Below are 23381 nucleotides of genomic sequence, written 5' to 3'. Positions count from 1 at the left end.
TGGGAGTAGATGATCTTTAAGGTTCCTTCCAACACAAACCAGTCTGTGGTTCTATGAAATGATGGTGGAAATGGGGGGGACTTCATTTCCCTGGGTGCAGCGGCTGGAGCAGGGAGGCTGGCAGGAGGCTGTTGGTTTCAATCCTCTTGGCTCCATCTCGCCGCCAAAACTGTTCAAATGAAAAACATGAAGAAAAAGAAGGGGGGAAAAAGCAAACAACAACAACAAAAAACCCCATAAAAAAACCAAACAACCCACCCTCTTACTTTATTTACATTGCACTCAAGTTTCCGCCGTACAAAAGATTTGCAGGTGCAAATATGTCCTGCCTTCATTAACTTCCCCTCCCTTTTTAATTTATGTGATTTCAATTTTCCTTCCCTGTACTGTTAATTAGGGGACCCTCTAATCAGTACCATTATCACAGTGGTATTCATGTTTAGGAAAGCTGCTAAACAAATGCTTGCAAAATTGCTAAATGGCTAATTAATGTCTGTTAATTAAGAAAATTGCTCATGGTAACAAACCATGCCATTGCTGGCAGCAGCGAGAAGGCAAACACTTGTTGAAATTAGTAACGAGGCAGGTAGAGAACATCTGCTCCGGCGCCGGTCCTGGAGCCTGCAGTCTCTTCCCATCACCTCCTGACAACGTTCCTTTGCTTCCTCTACCAGTTACACCTCCTTTGACTCAAAAAAAAAAAAGACATTTTAAATTTTTTCTTTTTTTCCCCCCCTATGTTAACACACACCGGTGCATTCTTCCACTCGAGCTCGCAGTTTTTCCAAGCGAATTTGCATTTTAAGGGGAATTTTTCAAAATTCAATTAAAAAAACCCCAAAACGGCCATTGTTCAAGCCCAAAATGCCAGAGTCTGCTGCGTTGCAGCCTTAAACCTGCACCGACTAATCTCTCCTTTTTTCCCCCTAGACATCCTTTCTTTGCTTGCAAGCCATTTTACTGGCATCCGTAGGGAATCCACCTCGAGGAAGGATGGTGCATCTGCATGGCCTGGCCTTGCAACCCTGCTTGTGCCAGCCAAACACTGCCCAGGCACCAGCTGAGATGTTCTCCTCGTCCTCCAGCACCTCCACTGAAGCAGTGTCAAAAATCAAAAACAAACCCAGAGGTGCCTCCAACCTTTGGGATGAGAGAGGAAACAACATGTTTTTTGCTTTTTGGGTTTTTTAATTATTACTGATTTTTGGGGGTGTTTTGTTTTTTTTTTTTAATCCCCCCCCCACCCTCTCTGGTCCTCTCCTGTGTATTTTTATTTCCTTGTTGCACACCCTTGCAAAGTGTTTCCTTGTGTGTTTATCATTCCAGACTTGGTTGAGCTATTGGACCGTTTACCATCGATGTGGCCGGTATATTTTGAGAGACGTTCTGATTTTTAATACCTTTTTTTTTTTTTTGGTGGTGGTGGTGGATTTTTTTTTGGTGGTGGTTTTTTGGGTGTCTTTTTTTTTTTGCATATATCATTATTCACTGTTGAGCTACAGGCGACTAGAAACTCAATTTAAAAAGAGGAAAAAAAAAAACCTAAAGAAAGAAACGGGGAGAACCTCCTCCCTACCAAAACAGGTCCACCCTACAACCCTTTTTTTAGCTCTTTTCTGCGCTTTCATGTGCTAATCTATAACCTCCTTCTACTGTCTGACCTCACAGGGACCGCCTGGGTCACAGCCCTCGCCACACGCACAGCCTCCACCCCACAACCCTAACAGCATGATGGGACCCCACAGTCAGGTAAAGACACTAGTGATGGGTAGGGCTGTGAACCGCGACGTGCGCTCGATTTCCCTTCTTGGTTTTTCTCCCCCCCCTTCTCTAAGCATGCTGGGCAGCAGCGGGTGCCCGCTGCCCCGGGGAGCATCCCCCCGGGAGAGACCCAGCTCTGAAGCAGAATTCTTTTTTTTTTTTGGGGTGTTTTTTTTTTCTTTTTCCCTTTTTTTTGGGTTTTTTTTTTGGTCTTTTTAATTTTTTTCTTCTTCTTTTGGATGTGCAGTTGGACTGAGAAGCCAGTCGTGGGTATCAAGACTGTTTTTTCCTTCCCAATGTAGCCTGAGAAATGTAACTTGGTGTGGGTTTTTAAGCTTCTGTTAGTAGCAGCAATTGTGGAAAAAGAAAAAAAGCAAAAACAAGTAACTTTAAGTCTTTCTTCCTTTTTTTTTTTCCTTTTTTTTTTCAGCACTTAGCATTGGGGCTTTTTTTTTTTTTTTTTTTTTTTGTGTGTGCGTGTGCGTGTCTGTTTGTGCTTATTTGCCACTTTTTTTAATATATATATTTAAACTTGAACAGTATCTAACTCTCAGGGTTTCCCATGCACTAATTTTAACAGCCTCACCTAGTGTTGCCGATGCCAAACGCTCTCACACAAATAAATCTACAGAGAAAAACATTAAAAAACAGACTCCGGACATCTTTTTTTTTTTATATATATATACATATAAATATATATATATATAATTTTTTTCTTTTTTAATTATTTTTTCCTTTTTAAACTTTTTTTTAAAAGGATGTCTCCAGAAAAAAAAAAAAAAAACGAACCAAAACCAACACAAAACGACAAAACAAAACAAATACAAAAAAAAAAAACAAACCCAAAACCAAACCACAACACAAACCCCGTGTGTACAGTCTTAAGCCGTGTGCGTGGGGAGTCTCCTGCCCCCCCTTACCCACCCCTCACCTGCCTTTTGTGTCCCCACAGCCATTCATGTCACCGCGCTATGCCGGAGGTCCCCGGCCCCCCATCAGGATGGGCAATCAGGTACTGTGCTCCCAGGCTCTGTGCTGCTGGGTTTTCCCTTTGGGGGTGGCTTTTATTTGGGGAGGAGGATGAGACTGAGAGAGACAGGGATTTGGGGTGGTTCAGTCTGGAGAAGACTCCAAGGAGACCTTGTTGTGGCTTTAAAGGGGACTACAAGAAAGGTGGTGAGGAACTCTTCAGGATCTTGGGTAGTGGTGGGACTAAAGGGAGTGGATTACAACTGGAGGTAGGTAGATTATACATTAGGGAAAAGTTCTTCATTGGGAGAGTGGTGAGACACTGGAAGAGGTTTCCCAGGGAGGTGGTCAAAGCCCCATCCCTGGAAGTTTTTAAGGCCAGGCTGGATGGTGCTGGGAGCAACCTGATCTAGTTAGAGGCATCCCTGCCCATCCAGGGGCGTTGGAATTGGATGGTCTTAAAGGTCCCTTCCAACCCTCACAATACTATGGATCTGTGACAAGGTCCAGGATGTCCTGCAGATGCTCCATAGGTTTGGGTGTCTCTTGGGCTCTTGGTGCAGGACAACCAAATGTCACCATTTGATTTGGATTTGATACTGAGGTCCAGCCACATCCAGGGTGTAAACAGCGATGGGGGCATGTGCCTTTTGTTGGTGGCTTTTTTTTCCCTTTGTTTGTTTTTATTATTATTATTTATTATTATTATTATTTGTGGTGTTCTCAGCCCTGCTTGCTGCCCAGCTGGATTTTCCCTGCAATCACAGAAAATTAAAGCAATGGAGATAATCCTGCTGCTGGGTTGACCCAGCGCTCAGATCAGCGGCAGCGGGGTCAAGCGGGGCAGGTCGCTGCTGAATTTTTTGGCTTGGGTTTATCCTCTTATCCCAGCTTAAACAAGGGCAGTTTGTTTCTGGCCTTAGGGACTGAGGCTTCCACCCTGCCTGCTTGCCAGAACGCGTGGCCTTTGGTTGAGGAATTCCTCTCGTTCCCAAACGTGCAGATCTGGGAGGGGAACGACCCAGCCAGAGGTCACTTCTTGTAGGGGGGCATTTAAAGGAAAGCTGTGATTCTTTTTGGGTAGCAAAGGTGACTTTGCAAAAAGTGTTTTGGGAGCTTGTTTTTTGGCTGAGGAGGTTATTATTTTGGATATCTCGTATTAGCAGAAGGAGCAGAATAGTCAGGAAGTGGGAAGCAGCAGCTTGCTTCGTGGTTGTGATTGCTGGATTTGAGACTCAAATGGCTGGAACTTGCAAAGTGATGGTGAGACAGCTGGGAGATAACTGAGCAAAACTGGAGGGGGGCTGATGTAGGACCCCCCCAGGCCCAGCTGGGATGGAAGAACCTTGTGCCTGGGGCACCATGCCACTCCAGATGGGTGCTGGTGGCCCATTTTGAGGTGTAATTACCAGCACCTTAAGGGGACCCTGTCCTGCTGTGTCCCCAGGCTAAGCTGAAGATGAGCTGTAAGAAACCTTACTGCTCTCTCCATCTACCTGAAAGGAGGTTGTAGGGAGGTGAGTGCTGGCCTCATCTCTCAAATGAATAATGATAGGACTGGAAGAACTGGCCTGAAGTTGCACCAGGGGAGGTTTAGACTGGATATGAGGAAGAATTTCTTTACTGAGAGAGTACTGAGAAGTTGGAGTGGGCTGCCCAGGGAGTCACCATCCCTGGAGGTATTTAAAAAACATGTAGATGAGGCACTTCAGGACAAGCTCTAGTGGGTGATACAGATATTGATAGATATGTGGGAGATGTTGACAAGTGGACTCAGTGATCTTAGAGGTTTTTCCAGCTGTGACAGTTCTGTGATTCTGTGGGCACAGCAAGATGGGCCAGGCAGGAGAACAGCCTCTTGCAGCAGGGTTTAGCTTCCAGGAGTGGGCAAAGTTAATTAGAGGGATTTCATGTTTTTTTTTTCCCCCCAAACACTACATAATAAAAGCCATATACCTACCCAGAGCTTGGCAAGGTTATGGTCACATCCAGAGGGACAAGAGGAATAAATAGGCAGACAGGAAGGTCAGGCAGCAGAAGTGTAAATATCCATCGCTACAACTCCCCTGGTTTATCTTCCTCCTGCTGCCAGCTTCCAAGCAAAAAAAAACAAACCTAAGAAGTAGGATTGGGCAGATTCTGCCTCAGTTTGGCCATGCACACCCAGTGCTCCAGCAGTGGGGTCTGCCTGTGTCGGCGTTCAAATAAAAGGCAGAGCTGTAGCCGAACTGTTTACACTTTGCTTCCCCCAGGCAGATTGTATCCGTGCTTTTCTCCCCCTTTATCTGTTCGGAGCAGCCTTTGAACTTTAAATAGCTGCCTGGCTGGAACAGAGCTGCCTTTGGGAAGGGGGAGCATCTGCTGTGCCCCCCTGTCTGCTTGGGGACGGGGCTGAACGCACTGGGCTGCTGCAAACAGAGCATCTCCCCATTGGCAGGTGATGAATTGCTGCAACCCCCTGGACAGTTTGGCCTCAGTCAGTACTGGGGGGCTACACTGCTGGTCTCCTTTCCCTGCCAGCTTTGACACCTCTGCCCCATGCAGCCTTGTCTTTTCTCAGCTCCCCTAGAATACAGCAGCCTGATGGCACACTGGCTGCAGGAGAGGAGGAAATGCTGGTCCTCATTGAGATTTTAGATGGTGTTTGTAAAAGGAAAGAGGAGGCAAAAGCCCAGAGGGTGTAGGAAGATGTCCTGGATGCAGTGAGATGCAGGATGCTCAGGCAGCCAACGGGTCGTGCTGCGGCAGGAAGCTTGGTGCAACCCAGGGAGCTCCCTGTAAGCCTAAAACCTCAACTCAAACCTATCACTGTAGGCTGCATTTTAGCAATTGCTTTTTTTGGTTTGGTTTGGTTGTTTTTTAATCTTTGTCCCCTTGTTTTCACAGCCCCCGGGTGCTGTTCCCGGTACACAGCCATTGCTGCCCAATTCGATGGATCCCACGCGACAGCAAGGTAAAGCCAGCAAAGGAGGGTTTGAGTGCCAGCATTTCCTCCTTAGCTGTTACCTCGAGACCTGAAATCACTACTCTGCCACATAACACCCCTCCTTTTCCTCCCAACAGGGCACCCCAACATGGGCGGCCCCATGCAAAGGATGAATCCTCCACGAGGGATGGGCCCCATGGGTCCCGGTCCGCAGGTAAGCCCAGTGCCAAAGAGCATCAAAAACGCCCTCCCCACCATCAAAACAACCTCTTGGGGATCCGAGGGCTGGGAGTTTCCTCCCCACACACCCCGTCCCCTCATTAGTGTTAATGCGTTTTGCATTAGCCCTGCATCTGGAAATCCCTCCTTTTAACAGGAGTGAGGTCTTCAGAGCTCATTAAGGGTATTGCAGCCTCCCTCCTGCCCTTCCGTCAGAGGGGACGGCACTTAGCGCCGCGCCGGTGCGACCTTTGAGTGCATTTATGTTGCCTGCCTGGGAAATAGTTACGTCCCTAACAGCAGGAAAGGGGAAGGAGGTTTGCATTAAAAATAAATAAATAAAAGGCAAAGAATCCCTTTAGCAAGGGGAATAAGGCTTTCCTCTGCGAGGTTCCCCTCTGCCTGCCCTTCCTGCCTGCCTGCTCGAGCTCTCGGTGTCAGGAAAGGAGTAAATGCTTGAAATTAAGCAGATCTGGGTTAATCTATGCTGTCTCTCCCCTTGATTCGCTTTACGGAGCGGGTTGTTGTTGACTGGCTCCTGTTTGTTTCTTCTACGAGACTTCAAAACCAGATTACCATGTTTTGGTTGGAGGTTTATCCTCTCTGCATCGTCGCCTACGTTGAGTTTGTAGCGCGAGGATCAGAGTCTGTCAAGAGAGGAGCGGGTGCTCTGGAGTTTTGTTTTGTTTTTCCCCCCAGAGACTGTCGAGATAAGTGATTATTGTGTAAAGAGGGAGTTGTGTCACCTCATTTAACACCAGCCTGAGGATGCTGCTCGGGACATCTCCTCAGGCATCTAGATCCATCCTAGGGCAGGGGATAAAAAGCCTGCAGGGAGCATCGTGGACAAGCCACCCGATAGCAAAGCCGGGGATGCTTTGAGCTGCTCTGCTAAAAATCCTGCTTTCCTGGAGGATCTCACCCAAAAAAATAAAAATAAAAATGGCTTTCACGAGGGTGGCCTGTGCCAAGGAGCATGGCGGCGGGTTGCCTGGAGGAGGCTGCTCGCTTCCCACTTGTGAAGCTCACCAAGAAACTTGGAAGCGGTGAGCGCGGCTTCAGCACCGCGTGGGATGGCGGCGGCTCCGGGAGCCGGCAGGAGCTGTGAAATGTTCAGAGCTTTATTTTTGACTCCACCATTCCCTGTGTACGTACATTAAGGAGAGGTGCTTTGGGATTTTTTTATTTTTTCTTTTTGGTGGGCTTTTTTTTTTGTGGTTTTTTTTTTTTTTTTAACAGCTTCCCTGGGGGAAGCGCTGGGCTTCCCAATCTGGCACCCGCCGGGTGCTGCTGCCGCCCCGCAGCCAGCCAGGAACCAGCAACCACCAAAAATATCCAACCAAACCCAGCAGCCCCTCACACCTCGCATGCCTAGGGCTTGTTTTTTTCTTTCAGCTTTGCATCAGAACCTTACCAAATACTCCTTGAATTATCCCCAAGGGCTGCAGAGCATCCAGCCAGGACATCCCAGCATCCTGACAACAGGATGCTTATTACGCACCGATGGTGAATCATCCCTTGCAGCTGATGACTGCTGCCTTTTCCCGTTTAATAGGTGCAGTTTTAGCTCTGCAGAAGCCAGGATTAGGTTTGCTGGTGCCTCTATGAGGAGGGTTTGTAGCTCATTGGATTTCAGCAGCATCTTGCCAGTCCCTGGCATCCAGGTTGCTCAGCACAGCTGCGTTCCCTCCCCACTCTCCCTGAGCATCTTTCAGATGGCTTCGTTTTCCAGCCTTTCAGCTCCAATTAAAAACGCTGAGGCTTTTAGCTTTTTTTAAATTTTTTTTTATTTATTTTATTTTAAACAAGGGTTTTGATGCTGCTGTTCAGTGTAAATGGCTGGAATTTCAATCAATTAAGGACATGCCGGTAATTTGTGTGGGGAAAACCCCTTTTATGCCTTTTCAAAACAAACTTTGGCAAGGCCCTCAGCAGAACACCCTGCCTTGGTGCATCCATTAATCCAGGGAAAAATCATCAGAAGTGAAGTATTCCAGTTAAAATCCAGCTTGGAGCTCTCTTAAGGGCTGCAAAATAGGAAGCGGCCATCCATCTCCCCTCCTGCCCTAGCAATTTTTTTCTCTAGATGGCAGAAACACAGCCCAAAAATACGCATGGTGGGGGGTGGGGAAGGCAAGAGGGGAGGAGCAGCAGCAGCAGCGCGACCTAAATCCGGCTGCACGTTGCCCGGAGGGCTCAGGGAGCAAAGCACAGACCAAATGGAGCACAGCATTCAGGGGGATTCCTCATCCTTCCCTGCCTTGGGCTCGGCTTTGTACTGGAGCTGGTTTTAGGAGATCTGGGACACGGATCTGAGGCTCTCAGACCTGTCTGGAGGTTAAGATGAGCTGGGATAAGCCAAGAGGGGAGCCCTGAGGGGCTACCTGCCCTCACCTGCTCCCCTGGGGGATGTAGCAGGGAGCTTGGAAGGAAGGGGAAGGCAAGCCTGGTGTGGTTTGCCCTCCTTCAGCCATCATCCTGGGAGCTGAAGATGCTCCATCTCAGGGGAGCTCATTCAGCCTCTTCCCATCCTTACACGCCAGCAATAACCTCCCAAGATGCCACTCCTCTTCTCCTCCTGCTCCTGTTTTCCCCTGCACAAACAGACAAAACCTGAAAGGCTGTTGGTGGTGCCTGGGGGCTGTGGGCACATTGGTCTCCTGGAGCTGGGAAGGGGGAGCTTTTCCCTCTACCAGCTCATCAGAGACCAAGGGGGGGACTTCTGTGCTCTGCCACCTCTCTCTCATATTGAGCTGCCTGGTTTTTTTGTAAACACAAATGCTAATTGCATCTACAGTTATCGTTAGCTTTTTTTTTCTCTTTTTACAAAGCTCATTTTTGTAAACTAACCCTTCTCTATTCTTCTCTTCTCTTCTCTTCTCTTCTCTTCTCTTCTCTTCTCTTCTCTTCTCTTCTCTTCTCTTCTCTTCTCTTCTCTTCTCTTCTCTTCTCTTCTCTTCTCTTCTCTTCTCCTTCCTCTCTTCCATCTCCTCTCCATTTTTTTTTCTTCTCTTCTTTTCTTCTTCTCCTCTCCTCCCCTTTTTTGGGGTGGGCTGACCCTTGGTTATCATTGCAGAACTACGGCAGTGGCATGAGACCTCCACCCAACTCCCTAGGTCCCGGCATGCCTGGAATTAACATGTAAGGCAAGCCCCGTGCTGGGGAATGTTTTCCCATGGGGTGGGGCTTGGCAGAGCCACAGGGCTGTCTGTGGGGAGCAGCCAGGCTTGGGGAGGTGACAGATGAAACTACAACTTTTCTTTTTCTCCCATTTAATTTTTACCCCAGGGGGCCAGGAGCTGGCAGACCGTGGCCGAACCCCAGCAGTGCTAATTCAGTGAGTATCCCAAGGTCCTTGGAAGCAATTAGTATCCTGCTAATGAGAGGGGCTTCTCCAGCTTCTTGTAGGTGCTGCACCTAAAGCCTGAGTGCTGCTCCTGTGCTGCTCTCTGTGCAGTGGGGTGCAGCTGTAGAGGCTGGGGGGCCCTGGGACCCCCATCTTGGCTGGGCTGGGGGGGATGGCAGGGGCTTTTGGCTGTGCCCTGCTGGGGTCCAGCCTGCAGGAGCCCCTGTGCACCCCACAGCTGATCCTGAGTCTCTTCTTTTTGCAGATCCCATACTCTTCTTCATCGCCTGGTACATACGTGGTGAGTCCTCCTGATCCCTCTGTCCCTCCTGGGGTGCAGAGCTGTTAAGAGCTCATGCGGTTTGGGGGGGACCAGGCTGGGTGTGGAGGGTTTGAGGTCCAACTGAGGGGAGGTGTTTGAAAGCATGGGGATGTGGGTGACCCCCCATTATTTGTGTGTCTGACCCCCACTTGGTCTCTCTGCAGGGTCCACCTGGTGGTGGTGGTCCTCCAGGGACACCCATCATGCCCAGTCCTGCAGGTAAGAGCCCCCCAGGAATCCCCCAGCCCCTTCCCCTGCCAGAACACCCCCATGCCTGGGGCTGCATCAGTGAGGATGGGCAACCCCTACTCAAATAACCAATTTATGGAGGTTTTGCCTCTCTAGGGAGGGAGCAGCATGAGCTGCTTGGCTTTGGGATGGCATTTGGGGATGTTTTGTGTCCCCCTGCAGATTTGTATGCTGCAGGGCTCGGGGAGATGGGAGGTGAGGAATGCTACGTGGCAGGGAATTACCTCCCTGTGCTTCCCAGCCAGGAGTAGAATTATTTTTCACAGTTGAATTTCTGTGATTAAAAACTTTGTGGATCTTCATTAAATACAAATTAGCCAGAAAATGGTGGTACTTAGAGGGAATTTTAGGTGATAAAATACAAAAGAATGAGTTCAAGTGGCATGAGTTTGTTTTAATTAAGAAATGAATTAATCACCCAACTTACTGGGCTTCACTGTTCTACAGATTCAACAAATTCAAGTGACAACATCTACACAATGATTAATCCAGTACCGCCCGCAGGCAGTCGATCGAATGTAAGTCTGCTTTCTAATAATTTACATATCAGATACCATAACAAATCATAATTAACTTCATCAGTTGAGAGTAAAGCAGTTTAATTGATTTCAGCCATTTGTTACCAAACAGAAATAAAACAAACCATCAAAAAGTGATTAACTCTTGGGCGACTTTGTTAATTTTTTATGCTTATTAAGAGAGTGGCAGCCCTGCTGCTCTGGTCGAGGTGGTGGCAGCTGAATGCCCGAGGAGATGCTGTGTTTTGGGGGATAAGGACAGATTTAAAGCTCTTAAAATCCTGGTTGGAGGGAGCTCGGGTGCACTGTCATGGGTCTAGGTCTGCCTGCACCCATCTGGCCAAATTTCCTGGGTGAACCCACAGGACCACAAGTTCACAGCCTCATGGGGAGTGAATCCATCCAGGTCCAGAGGGATGGCTGGGGAGGGGATGGCCCCTAAGAGCCTCCTGGGGCTGTGGTAGATGTGCGGAGTGGTTTTGTGGCTGATTTGGGGTTTTTTGCCTTCTTTCTTCCACAGTTCCCAATGGGTCCTGGCTCTGATGGCCCCATGGGTGGCATGGGTGGCATGGAGCCCCATCACATGAACGGATCATTAGGTGAGCACCCAGGGGAGTCTGCATCTCAGGGAGCCCCACCATGCCCTGCAGAGCATCCCAGTGCCTGCTCCCATTCCAGGGCTGATTCCCAGCTCAGTGCTGGAAGCACAGCTGGAAATTAGGAGGGAGGGGGTGAGGGATGAGCAGGGCAAGGGGGGCTTGGGGGCCATCACTGCATGCTCAATAAGGCTGCTCTCCTTTTGTGTCCCTCTGCACAGGGTCAGGAGACATAGATGGACTTCCAAAAGTAAGTGAGATGCAGAGTGGGTGTGTGGGTTCCTGTTTTCTCACCATTTGGTGAGACCCTGATGGATGGGGGGGGGCATCTGAGGGGGATGTGACCTGGGCAGGTGGGGCTTCATCCTGCTCACTGCTTCCCCCCTCTTCTCCATCTTCTGCAGAATTCTCCAAACAACATAAGTGGCATTAGCAATCCCCCGGGCACTCCAAGAGACGACGGGGAGCTGGGAGGCAACTTTCTCCATTCCTTCCAAAATGACAATGTGAGTGAGAGAGTGAGTGCATCCCTGGGGACAGAGGGATAGTCCCTGGGGCATCCTGTCAGGGGGGTGGGTGGGTTTGATGGTGGTTGCCTTTTGGACATGGATCATGCTGTGTGTCAGTTGCTCTGGGACAGAAAGTGGCAGGGAAGAAGTACCCTGGTGGGTGGAAGCTTGAGTGCTGAGAAGGATGGGGGATACTGAGGGAGGGGAGAGGATCCTGTGTGATGGAAGGGAGAGGATCCCATGGATGGAGGGGAGGGGATCTCATGGGATGGAGAGGATCTCATGGGTTGGAGAGGAGCTGGTGCACTTCCAGTACTTAAACCAAGAAGATGAAGACTCCTGTTTACAGTGAGTCAAATGGAAGGACAAGGGGTAAATAGGTGCAAGTTACTCCTGGAGAGATCCCAGTTAGACATCAGAAGAAAAGTTTTCACCATAAGAACAGCTGGACTTTCTCCCCAAGGAAGTGGTAGATTCCCCAACACTGGACATCTTTAAGACTCAGCTTGACAAGGTGCTGGGCCATCAATGCTGGACCAGATGATCCTTGAGGTCTCTTCCAGCCTGGCATTCTATGAGCCCAGGACTGAGCTGCAGGATTCCACTCTGGCTGCAGACACCCCTCCTCTTAACAGCATAGACACACACACACGTGCATGTTAATTATTTGTTTTAAATTGCATCTCACCCCATACTGTTCTGCTGATTTTCTCCCCGGAAAGGCACGTTTCAGAGCAGATTACACCCTGAGAAACTCAAGTCTCCAGCTTATCCTCTCCTCCTCATTTATTCAATCCAATTAGGGTGCTGCATCGTTGTCACCAGCCTCCTTCTGCATCCCCCCCCTTGGGTGTCTGGGGGTCTGGCCCACCTGGTTTCTCACCCTGGCTCTGTCTCTCTTCCAGTATTCCCCCAGCATGACGATGAGTGTGTGATTTCCCTCCCCCTCCTCCTCTCCAGGATCAAGAGAGTCAGCTGCCGTTCGGAGGATCTCAACGAATTATGCAAGAAGAAGAAGAAGAAGAAGAAGCTAGGTGTATGGGCAGGGAGACACGTGGCGGGGGCCAAAACCCCAGGTTTAGTTTCATGCAATAAAAAGGCTGAACTTTTTATTCCATAAAACATGAAGGACAAAACTTAAAATATTTCAAGACATGACAAGGCCCTTCTTTGTGCAGAAGGGTTTATTATATGTACATGACACTTCTTTTTGGAAACAAACGGAAGCCTCTAGCACCCAACTCCGATCTCTTTGCTTTGTTCTTTTAAATAAAGACAGAAACCGAACCTGTTGTATGTTTGTGCCGTGCGACACCAGGAATAGTCTAGATATGAAATCTCATGTTGTCTCTGTTGTAGTCATTTTATTTTTTTTTTTAAATAAACTGGACAGTTTACAATGGTGGTTTTCGTTCAGAAGGCCTGTTGGGTTTTGTTTTGTTTTGATTATTTTTTGTGTTTCTTTTTTTTTTCTTAGTCGTTTCGGGGTTGCGTTTGGGGTTTTTCTTTTTTCCCCTTCTATTTTTGGGGGTTTTGTGTTCTGTTTGTTTGTTTGTTTGCAGCACAACGCTTCCTCCTCCAGTTAACAAGATCTGCTTTGGGGAAGAGACTCCACCACCTCGTTATAAACTTGTTAATGCAGGTGACCCCCCTTCTAGGATCACATCCTCGAATGAATCGTGATCTTGCTCTCTGTGACTGTGGCATGCACTGTGTTAGTCTTTTCCCCCCCCTCTCCAAGTACAAGAAGAAATCTCTGTCCCTCCTTTCCCCAGAGTCCTTCAGCTGGCTCACTGCAAAAATTGATTTTTTTTTTATTTTTTTTTTTTTAATCCACTGAAAAAAAAAGGGTTAATCTGACCTGGGACTTTGAGACTGTGATCTCCAGCTAACTTCAGGCGTTTTTTTGGGGGAGGGGAGGATGTTATTTGCTTTTAGGGGATATTTTTGGGGGGGATTTCTTTTCCTTTAGAGACGTGCTCTTGTCAGGGTTTCACTTACCTATGACTTGGAACTGGATGGAGATATTTTTTAAGGAATTCTTGTTGTTAAAAATGTAACCTTGCTATTCTGTAGGCTCACTCTGTAATATGAAAATAAAACTTAAATGGCAAGCATCGAAGGCCCTTCCTGCTGGTGGGAGAGGAAGGGATGAGCCAAGGCGGCGGGTTGGGATCTCTGTACATGACACTACCCTGTAGTTTGGTCTTTGTTTTTTCTCCAGCTCCCATTTCTGCTCCATGTATATCATATTCTGTAAAATATTCTCTCCCTTGGATTTGACCTTTGTGCGGATTATTGAAAGCATTGTATCTTGTTTCAGTGTTTTTTCTTACCTTGTAGTCTGGTTCGAAAATTACCCAGAGGGGAAGAAAAAAAAAAAAAAATTATTATACATTGTAGTTTGTGTACGATATTTGTTGATAATGTTTTATTAAAGGGATGTCTTTTTTCCGCACCCCTTCACTGAAATGTTTCTGGGGAACATTTGGCTTGTTTTTATTATTCTGGCTGCAAGACATGAGATGACAGAACTTTTTTTTTTTTTTTTTTTAAGTGTGTAATACGATTTTTTGGTGGTTTTTTTTTAATGTTTGCCTTCTTTTTCCTAGGCATTTTAATTGTGCTTTTACCTGTAGAAAGTCGCTGGGGAGAGAAGGGTGGGTGGGATGGGTGGGGGGGGAGGGTCTGGGGGTGTCAGTCTCATAGTTACAGTCAGGTTAATATTTTCCAAGTGACGCCAGGAAATAACAATGCAGATTTGTTGCATCACAAATATACCCAGGGGCTCCCCAAGGGGTCAACTTTCTTTCCTTTTCCACTTTACATCTTGTTCTGGGGTTGTTTTGGTTTGGATTTTTTTTTTTTTTTTTTCCCAATTTTGGTTTGGGGTTGTTTCTTCTGTTTGTTTGTTTGGGTTATTATTTTTTTTTCCTGATGTGAGGAAATGAAAGGACCGGTTTTAATGTATTTTAAAATGAATAGCTAAATTATTGTCTTCATTGGTATGGGATGGTTTTTTGAATGAAATGGTTCTCCCCCCTTCTCCTCCCCCCCCACCCCCCCATGCTGTAATAAATATCAACATAAACATTTGATTTCAGTGCTCTGCAGTTTGTTCCTGGTGTTTGCTGCCAGACCTGGGGGGCAGGGAGGGGTTTTTTTGGGGGGGGATTAGTTGTGGGGTTTTTTTTGTAATTTATGGAGGACCAAATCCCAGCTTTGGGCCAGGGGAGAGGAGGTGATGCAGGGCTGAGAGAGAGGTGGCTGCTGCTGGGTGGGCTTGGCTGTGGCTGGGAAGGTGAAGAAGGATTCAGCTGGGATGCAGAACCTGGCAGGATGGGAAAGGTTTGGTTTCGTGGTGTTTGCTTCATTTTTTTGCTGTTTTGTTGTTTGTTTGGGGTTTTTTTAAGTGTTTTGAAAACTCAGCTGCCTGCACCAGGTTGAGGATGGGCCTGGAGGGGCTTTCTGAAGCTAAAAAGGGGCAATTTTTTTGCAGCCTCTCCAGCAGGGTTTCCCTGTTAGAGGCCAGAGGATTTGGGACATGGGGGCTGCTGTCCCATGGTGCAGGTTAAAGAGCAGGGATGGTCCAGGAGAGGAGCTGGGTCCTGCTACCTCCCCTTGCTGGAGTCCTGCACTGCTGGGAATTAAGCAAGGGAGGAGAAGGGACAAGAGGGAATGGGGTAAAGCTTCACCAGGGTACGTTCAGGTTAGATACTGGGAAAAATTTATTCACAGAAAGAGTGGTGAGGCTGCCCAGGGAGGTGGTGGGGGCACCACTCACTCCTGGGGGTGTTAAAAAGATGAGTAGGTGAAGAGCTGCAGTTGGATGGTTTAGTGGTTGGGGGTTGTAGGGTGGACAGTTGGACTTGATGAGGTCTTCTCCAGCCTTGATGATGCTATGACACAAGTGTCACCCTCAAAAAAAAAAAAAAAAAAAAGCCTGCAGACTCCCTCCCTCCCTCAAGCAGAGCCTGGCTGAGATCCTTGGCACCAGTGCAGCACCGGCTCTGGTTCTGAACTGACTGGTGGTGATGGAGGAACCTGGCTGAGGCTGATGGGCAGTATCAGAGGCTGCTGCAGTGTTTGGGGAGAGATGATTCAAGTTTCAGATGGGTGTTTGCAAGTGCTGGGTGCCTAAAATGCTCCAGGGAGCTGCTGCCTGAGACGTGTTCTCTGCCTCTGACTAGTCCAGGCAGGACAGGGTTGGCTGCCATCCTGCAGCTTCTCTCCAGCCTCCGGGGAACATTCAAACCTGAGCTGCAGGCTCAGGGTTCTGGGGGCTTGGAGGTCCATAAGCCATCCCAGAGCTCTGCTGGTGTTGGGAGATGCTCCCACCCAAACCATGCTGCTATGCCATGTGCCAGGGGCAAGAGCCACATGGCCATGGATGCTTGTGGAGCAATAGCTTGGATGGCTGCTGGCTTTGGGAACCACCCAGGAAAATCAAGGTGCCTGCAGAGCCTATTAGCATGTAATTAACAGAAGGTTTAGAGGGTGGGTGTGTGTTTGCAGCCTTTGCTACCTGTGCAGCTTTGCCTCCAGGTTGCAGATGTCCTTGCATGGGGTCTGCAGCCCACCCCATCATGTGGTGTTTTGGTCCAGGCAATCATGAACCTCTGCTTTGCAGGCAGAAGCATTGTCCCTCATTTGAAAACATGACCCCCAAGGATGATCAGTTGGTGCTGATGAGGACCTCCTGCCCTCCCAGCTCCATCCCTGCCCACATTGTCCATCCAGGCACCACTCAGCTGCCCCTTGGGGATCTCCTTGCAGGGCACAGGAAAGTCCTTCCCGATGGATCTCCCTGGGTTACAGGCTAATTTCATTAAACACCACCATGAGAAACTGCCAAGTTCTCTCCTCTAAACATCTCCTGAGCCCAGCCTTAGGGATAATTGTCTCCCCCATTAGTTTTCATTTAATTAAACAGAGGAGGAGGAGGCTCTGAACGAGCCAGGGCTCTGGGCTGAGCATGGGATGTACTTGTTGGCAGGATAAGGGCTCAGATTTTGCAGCTGGAGGGGTTCAGGGAAAGGTTGTGTGGAGTGGTGGGGCCAGATTCTGAGCTGGTGGCTGCAGAACTCCCCTCCAGGCAGCCAGGCATTGGTGGGTCTTCATCTCAGGCTCCAGCTGCCCCATTCTCACATGTTCTGCTTCTCCCAGATGCCTTTCATTAAAAGTTAATGCCTGGTTCTTGGTCCACGATGAGGTAATGCCATTCAGCTGCTGACAACCCTTCATAAATCATTGATACCAACCCAGATGTGCCTCTGTGACCCGTTGTCCTGTTCCTGGTCCCACCTCTCTCAGATGGGTTACTTCCAGCAGGTCACACTGGAGGAATGGACTGGGGAACCACGTGGGCTTGGGAAGAAAGACCATTGGGACACCTTGGCTGCCCTTGTACCTGCACCACAGGGGATCAACTTGAGCATCCCTCCCAGGTGCTGAGCTGAGACCCCTGCCCCGCACCCCTGGAGTTCTCCTCCTGAGCCTCAGAGGAGCACAGGCAGCACAAGGATTTGCTGCTCCTTACAGCAACTTGGGAATCCTGCTCCTGTCCTCACCCCAGGTGAGACCAGCTGTGCCCTGAGCAACCCAGGGACACAGTCCTGCCTGCTTCTGTCTGGTCCCCTCATCTCACACAGCTTCCTGATGCCTCTTGTAACCTGATGAGCCCTTCTGCCCCTGCTACCTGGCCTGTGCCTTGCTGCTTCCACTGTTTTTCAGAACTGCCTTTCCTCTGCATTTGTCCATCTCTCCCTGTGCTCATCCTTTCGCTCTGCTCAGTCTTGGGGACAGCAGCTCTCCAGCTTCACTTCATTTCTCTTCTCCTACTGCCTGTCCTAACAGAGACATCTTTGAGAGGCAAAAGCATCTAAAGGGACTTCAGTCGATCCCCACAAATTCTCACCCCTATTAGAAGCACAAGAGGCATTTCACTCCTTACACCCCCTCTCCACCATAGCCACCCTCCAGCCACAATTCCTGAGCAAATCCACTCTGCTCAGGAATGTCCCTGACTGCCCTGGAGGATTTCCTCCCACAGGATGGGTTAATGACCCAAAGCTGGAAGGGTGAGGGGTTGTGAAGGGTCTGAGGGCTGTTGTCTTAGAGCTGTTCAGGAGGGTCCATGTGACATAGCAGAGAGCCAACAGCCCGAGAAAGAACCACCTCCTGGGACAGGCTCTGCAGTTTGTTTAAAAATATTCCTAAATAACTGGGTGTGGGTCTTGGATCTGAGCAGAACCAAAGCTATGAGCTGAATTAGGCAGCCCTGGAGGTTATAGGTTGACTGGGCCGGGGTAATTTTATGGTACCCACACGAGGACCTAGAAGAGAGGGTTTCTAGGACACTGAGGGATGGAACAGAGAGGGATCATTGTCCCCATCTCTTGCCATACTCCATAAAAGCTGAGAGGACCAGAATCCCAACTCCCCTTCCTTCTCCCTTTTCTTGTGTTTCACTGTGCTCAGAGGTCTTGGAAAGTTCCCCACCTTTCCATCAATTCACCACATGCACCCATGCATGCAATGCACCCACTGGGTGTTTGGAAGAGCTGTGGAACCCTCTGAGCCAGGCCTGGTGCACGGGACCTTCAGACACCAATCCCTGCAACCACTGAGATTGGGGTTTGTGCATGTTTGTTCCTTGGGTCACATGTTACTGCCCTTTCCCTGTTCCAGTTTCAATTTCCAGCCTTTTAAGTCTCTATTCCTTATTCCCCTTTTATCTTCCCTTGGGCCCGTAAAAGGGAGGGTAACAGCAATTCTGTGCTCTGCTTTTTGTTCACCCTGATCACTAAAAGTGAGACACTGGAGCAAGCAGAATTAATGTGATTAGATCAAGGCAACACTTACTTGATTGTTTATTTCAAGCATCTTCCCCTAACTATTGAGGGATTTGTTGATTTTTAACTTCCACCTGATGCATCCTCATTTATAGGGTGCAACTGGATCTGGATTTTTGACTACCAAGTCTGTTTTTCTGAAGCCTGTTGGGTAGAGCTGTGTGATGGACTGAGACAGGAGCACCCAACCATGCTGTTCATCCAGAAGGACAGAGAAACTCACAAGACACCCAAACCACTCTGACACCAGACACTGAAATGAGGTTTATTTCTTGTCAATGTGTTCTCCAACACCTTCAAGCAGCACGGGCTGTCCTCTTCCTCCCCATGTGCTGGAGGGTTTCAGTGCAGAACATTCTACATGAGGCTGGAGCTAATTTAACCTCCATTACACAAACCCCACACTAATCCTCCCCACCTTAAAAAGAACATGCTTCCTGCTCAGTTAACTCTGTGTGGCAGGAAGAAAATTCTTCCTTTGTGTTTTTAGCAGCCAATACCAGCTACCCAGCCACCAAAGTTTTTCCTGCTACATTCTACCCCACTTTCCCAAAATGGGCAGGTCTCTTCATCCAGGATTTGAGGGATAAAAGAACTGTGGTTCTGTAGATCCAACAAAGCAATCTCACCGATTAAGTGCTTTGGGAACTGAGCACAGGGCAGCACCACACATCCCAAAGCAGCCAGGAGTAAAACAAAGTAAAAGCCAGGCAGAATGAAAAAGGCTCCTGCCTCAGGCTCCCCTCCTGAAGCTTTGTAAGTCTCTTCTGTGCACGCTGCATTCAGAGCTACTCAAAGCAACCTCGGAAAATAGGTTTGAGTCTTGCTCTGTGCAAAAGCACACAGAGACCCAGAGCCTGTGCAGAGGAATAATGACTGGCTTATCTTCTTTCTAGGCAGCAGTGGAAGAGTGCAGGAGGATGCATTTGATGACTCCCTCTAACCCCAGTCGAGGTAAGACCCTAAAATGAAAGAGTTTCTTGGCACACAGTTTAAATTTTCTTTTTTCTTTCAGTAACAATATATTTTATTTTTTGAAAGCAAATTAATCCACCTTTCTTTAATTATGTGATGGCTCTGTCCAAGAGAAGCAGCAGGTACAGTTGGTGAAGTATTTTCGTTTGAGCTGAATTTCACACAGTTCCATGCAGATACAGTGCCAGAAACTTCTTGAATGTGTCTGGCTGAAAGCCATATATTCCAGTGGGCTTCTGCAGAGAAAAAGACATGGATGCTCAGTTTGCAGTGAAGTGATTAATGTAGACAAACAACACATTTAAATACCCTTGAATACAACTCCAGGCATGGTAGCTTCCAATTTGTGCTCGCTCTCTCTCTCTCTCCCAGATGGGTTTGTGTGGGGGGCACTTCTGCTGGGTTACATCTCAGATGGCATCAAACCCTTTGCCCTCCTGGAGTAACCAGGGTTGACAGCACCCTGCTCTGTTTACTCCACACTGAAGCTGACAGCTTTGTGTAACCACTTCCTTCCATCAGAGCAGGAGGTGATTTTAAAACCAATGTATTGTGAGCTGGTAGGCTGCAGATATCTTAATGCAGGAGTTCACACGAAGCCTGGCATGAGGCTTGCACGCTCAGCTCCCTGTCCCAAACACCTGCTGAAGGAAGGATGAGGCCAGGGCAGGTGCCACGGCTCTGTAACTGGTTTAAAACCCACACTGCAACTCTGTACCAGCTCTAGAACCTCTGGTAGAGGTGAAAAAGTGGGAAACAGTCCTGGCAAATGCTAAGCTTGCTTACCGTAACAACTCTCTTCTTGATTTCTGGAACACATTGGGCTTTTTCATAGAGATTCTGATCAGCATCAATCCAGACTAGATTTTTAATGCCATCATTTGAGACAAGGTCTGTGGTATTTAACTGGAACACCATGAACTGGAAGAGCTGGCCATCTGTGCCAATGCTTTGCACCACTACTGGCTGCTCCAAAACCTTGGGCTCATTCTAGGAAAGAAGGGAGAAGGTTTAAAAAGGCAGTTACCATAGAAGTTGTATGAGTTCTTGCTGATTCTGCATATTCTACTTGGTTTAAAGCCAAGATTTTAATAAATGTATTGTGACCTTGCCCAGAAAATTACTCTAGTCAAACAAGTTTTGAATGTAGATTCTGTATTTTAATTAAAATTCCTCCTTCAGCCAGCAATGAAGTATCAATTTACATACTGAGATGTGGGATGGGGTTAGAGTTTTACACCCAGGCCTTCTCCCTGGTTCCTACTTAGTACCACTCCAGGGTGTGACTTCATGAAAACTCTCACTGCTGAGCTTTTCTGGATTAAAAGACTTCAGCTGTAGCTGAAGGTTAGAACCAGACCTCTGGACTGGCTCAAGGTTTGAAAGCCACCATAACCTGCCACAGCAAGGGAATTTCATGACTCTTTTCACCAGCTGCAGGTTCAGAGAAAGAACAGAGGCCCAGCAAGTCAGCAGCAGTCTCCAATACCTACCCCATAGAGGGCTTTAGCCTTTGCCAGAGCATTGCCAAAAGCAAACATCAGCATTTTGGCACGAAGCTGTTCTGGTCTGAACCTGTCGGGACGGATGTTGGCCGATTCCAGGAAGAACAGAGTGTGAGGATGGGAGTATGGATAACCATCTTGGAAACCTGAATGGCAGATAATCATGTCAGGAATTGCTCAGGAAGAACCCAGACAGCCAGTGTTTTCTCTTGTATCTTCATGCACTGTTAATTTGATGGGATTCAAGTGCTTCTCTGCAGTTCTGCTTAGGCCACAGGTCTGGACCACTTGCACTGCCCAGCTCCTGTCCCAGCTCCTGTCCCAGCTCCTGTCCCAGCTCCTGTCCCAGCTCCTGTCCTCTCCTTCCCATCAATCCCATACCCACAGCTGTCCCACAGAAGGGTAAAGACTCCAGGTTACCTTGAATGCTTCACTGGACAGAAAATGGAACTACTGACAGTTGGGTTTACCTGTATCATTGAGCTCTCTGTACACATTCACTTCCTGAAGATCAATTGTAGGAGAGATGGGATAAAAGGTCTCCAGAACATAGTCCTCAGTGGCCAGTATCTCCTCCTTGGAGGCTACTGGTGGTATTGGGGTCATAGAGTTCATAAGGATTCCATTCAGGCCTCGGACCTGAAGGAGAGTGGATTCTGGGGAGGGAAATGAAGCTACATTCAAACATTGCTGAAATAAGAATAGGGGGAGATGTATGATCCCTTTTGGGCAGCAGCATTCTAGCACATCCTTGTTCTTCAAGGCTCATTCTCTCTCCCTCTCCTCCAAACTCAGAGTAGCTCACTGTAGGTTCTTCTAAAATACCCATGTTAATTGCTGATGTTAATTTCTCAACAGACGTAGAAAAACAACAGTACAAAAAAAACCCCAAAACCAATGAGTTCTAAGGTGCTGGTTCTTCCCTCCTGCCACTTGTCAATATTGTCTAACACCTTAGCAATCTTCTCAGGACAAGCATCCTGTCACCACATCCAAGGCTGCTCATCCTTACAGCACTGTTTAAAACTGAATTTCTGTATTCCAAGAATTGTTTCGTTTTCCCCAAATCCTCAGCCTTAAATCTAGCAGCTTCGTTACCCCTCTCCCTTTAATGAAAAGAGCTACATGCTTCCACCCCAGCAGCAACTGACCTCTTTCCCAAGTAGCTGCTATCCTGTAGTTTCGAGCCAACATTCTTTTAGTCAGAGAAGGATACTTCATAGACATTGACCGACATAAATGTATCAAGTCTTCAAACAGCACTGGGCTTTCCAAGGACAAAAAGAAATAGTTACATTTAAAAAATGTTGTTAGGATGGTGGGCAGATGCTTCTGGGAGACGAATGCTGTAACATTAGTGTATAGCATAACACTTCCAAAGAGTTGAGGCATTTCAGACCAATAATCCACACACAGGGCTTGTTCTAAGTTGGCAGAGGTGATGCTTTATCATTATTTATTTCAGAAACTGACATCCTGCATCAGCTAGAAGTTGATCTCAAGTTGGAATGCAGACCTTGGCCTGAAAGAAGCTTTAGTGTAGGGTATGTGTTTACACTGCTACTCCTGTCAATACTCAGATGTGAGGTTTTGGTGCCTGTTGTTTCTTTTGCAAGCTGATACAAAGGCCTTTGCATAGGAAGTGGATCTCTGAACAGCAACCCTAAGTATGGATTTTCTTGGTAGTGATGAAAACTCAGGTTCTCAGAGCTGATGTGCTTGATGACCATTGATGCCAAAGCCATTTTCCCCTTGGACTGAGGACTTACCAGTACTGTTCTCTCTGGGGAGCCACCTCCGTGGTGTTCCAGAACCTGGCATGGGAGATGGCACCCTTCACCTTTTCCTCCAGGCCCTCCAGATGGTGAGCTGGGTTCTCCACAATGCTCAGCACAGCCGGAGGGAGCCCTTCCACCAGCTTGGTCTTGGTGAGCCACCGAGCTTGGCGAGCTCCTGGAAAAAAAACCACCATAAAATCGAGTGAACCACGGGCTCCTCACCCCCACACCATCCCCCTCCCTTTTCCACACACTGTGCCAGGAGAAACCCTGGATGGAGGCGGAGGGAGAGTGCTCGGGTGAAGCTCCGTGTAGGGATGCGGGGATCGGACCGGACCGGGCCGGTACCTTCCAGCATGCGGACGCGCTGGTGGCAGATGAAGCATCCCCGCTCCTGGTACAGCGGCATCTCCTCGTACCGCGGCCCCGGGGAGTGCCAGGGATCGTGCCAGCCGCGGTCCCAGGGAGGGAAGACTGGCCGGGCCAGGCCGGGTAGGTAATGTTGGCGCCCGGCGTAGGTGATGGTGTCCAACTCCACCTGCTCCCGCACCGGCCGCCGCTCCACCGCCCGGGCCAGCTCCTCCGGCGGCGGCCCGCGGGTTGTCCAAGGTGTACGGGGCAGCGGCCCGCGGTGACGACGCGGCTCAGCTCGGGTGAGGATGCCGCGGGTGAGGAGGGTGAGGGCGGCGGGGCCCCGCGCTGCCCCCGCCCGCCTCAGCTCCATCCCTATCCCTATCCCCGCCGCCATCCCCGCAGCCTCCGCCTCAGCGCCCCTCAGACGCCATCTTGGCGCGCGCGGCACGGCGGGAGAGGGACGGGTGGGGGCGGGGTTACACCTGCCCCGGGGTGATTGA

At 48.7% G+C, this 23381-nt stretch overlaps 2 protein-coding genes across 3 annotated transcripts in view; one reads left to right on the top strand and one right to left on the bottom strand.

The window, feature by feature from the left end:
- SSBP3 (single stranded DNA binding protein 3) overlaps positions 1-13873 on the top strand; it is a 55731-nt gene extending 41858 nt beyond the window's left edge. Inside the window, exons 6-18 of one of the 2 annotated variants that reach the window (XM_030454789.1) lie at positions 1669-1749; positions 2714-2773; positions 5617-5683; positions 5794-5870; positions 8952-9016; positions 9164-9212; positions 9487-9522; positions 9708-9762; positions 10240-10310; positions 10831-10909; positions 11128-11156; positions 11311-11412; positions 12321-13873. In XM_030454789.1, the coding sequence (XP_030310649.1) occupies positions 1669-1749; positions 2714-2773; positions 5617-5683; positions 5794-5870; positions 8952-9016; positions 9164-9212; positions 9487-9522; positions 9708-9762; positions 10240-10310; positions 10831-10909; positions 11128-11156; positions 11311-11412; positions 12321-12350 (801 nt within the window). In that variant the 3' untranslated portion in view covers positions 12351-13873. The remainder of the gene's footprint in view (positions 1-1668; positions 1750-2713; positions 2774-5616; positions 5684-5793; positions 5871-8951; positions 9017-9163; positions 9213-9486; positions 9523-9707; positions 9763-10239; positions 10311-10830; positions 10910-11127; positions 11157-11310; positions 11413-12320) is intronic. The other variant, XM_030454790.1, reaches the window with a different exon arrangement.
- Positions 13874-19260: 5387 nt separating this feature from the next.
- MRPL37 (mitochondrial ribosomal protein L37) lies at positions 19261-23324 on the bottom strand. The gene is made up of 7 exons (XM_008502811.2): positions 22876-23324; positions 22519-22702; positions 21901-22016; positions 21220-21405; positions 20738-20895; positions 20031-20234; positions 19261-19480 (listed from the first exon to the last, which is right to left on the bottom strand). Exons 1-7 carry the CDS (start codon positions 23273-23275, stop codon positions 19403-19405), a joined length of 1326 nt encoding a protein of 441 aa, XP_008501033.2. The 5' UTR covers positions 23276-23324; the 3' UTR covers positions 19261-19402.
- Between the last annotated feature and the right edge of the window lie 57 nt (positions 23325-23381).

Source organism: Calypte anna, chromosome 8 (assembly GCF_003957555.1).
Source record: "Calypte anna isolate BGI_N300 chromosome 8, bCalAnn1_v1.p, whole genome shotgun sequence".
NCBI classification, from domain to species: domain Eukaryota; kingdom Metazoa; phylum Chordata; class Aves; order Apodiformes; family Trochilidae; genus Calypte; species Calypte anna.
The sequence above is the reverse complement of the archived record's forward strand: the minus strand, read 5'-3'. Positions and strand labels throughout refer to the sequence as shown.

Bases quoted from the DNA above. Each gene is read 5' to 3' on its own strand.
- MRPL37 (XM_008502811.2), bottom strand. From the start codon at position 23,275: ATGGCGGCGGGGATAGGGATAGGGATGGAGCTGAGGCGGGCGGGGGCA. The intron at 22,017-22,518 runs GTAAGTCCTCAG...GTCCTTGGAAAG, and splicing joins CCCCAGAGAGAACAGTACTG to CCCAGTGCTGTTTGAAGACT. The intron at 20,896-21,219 runs GTAAACCCAACT...TCTGCCATTCAG, and splicing joins CAGAGAGCTCAATGATACAG to GTTTCCAAGATGGTTATCCA.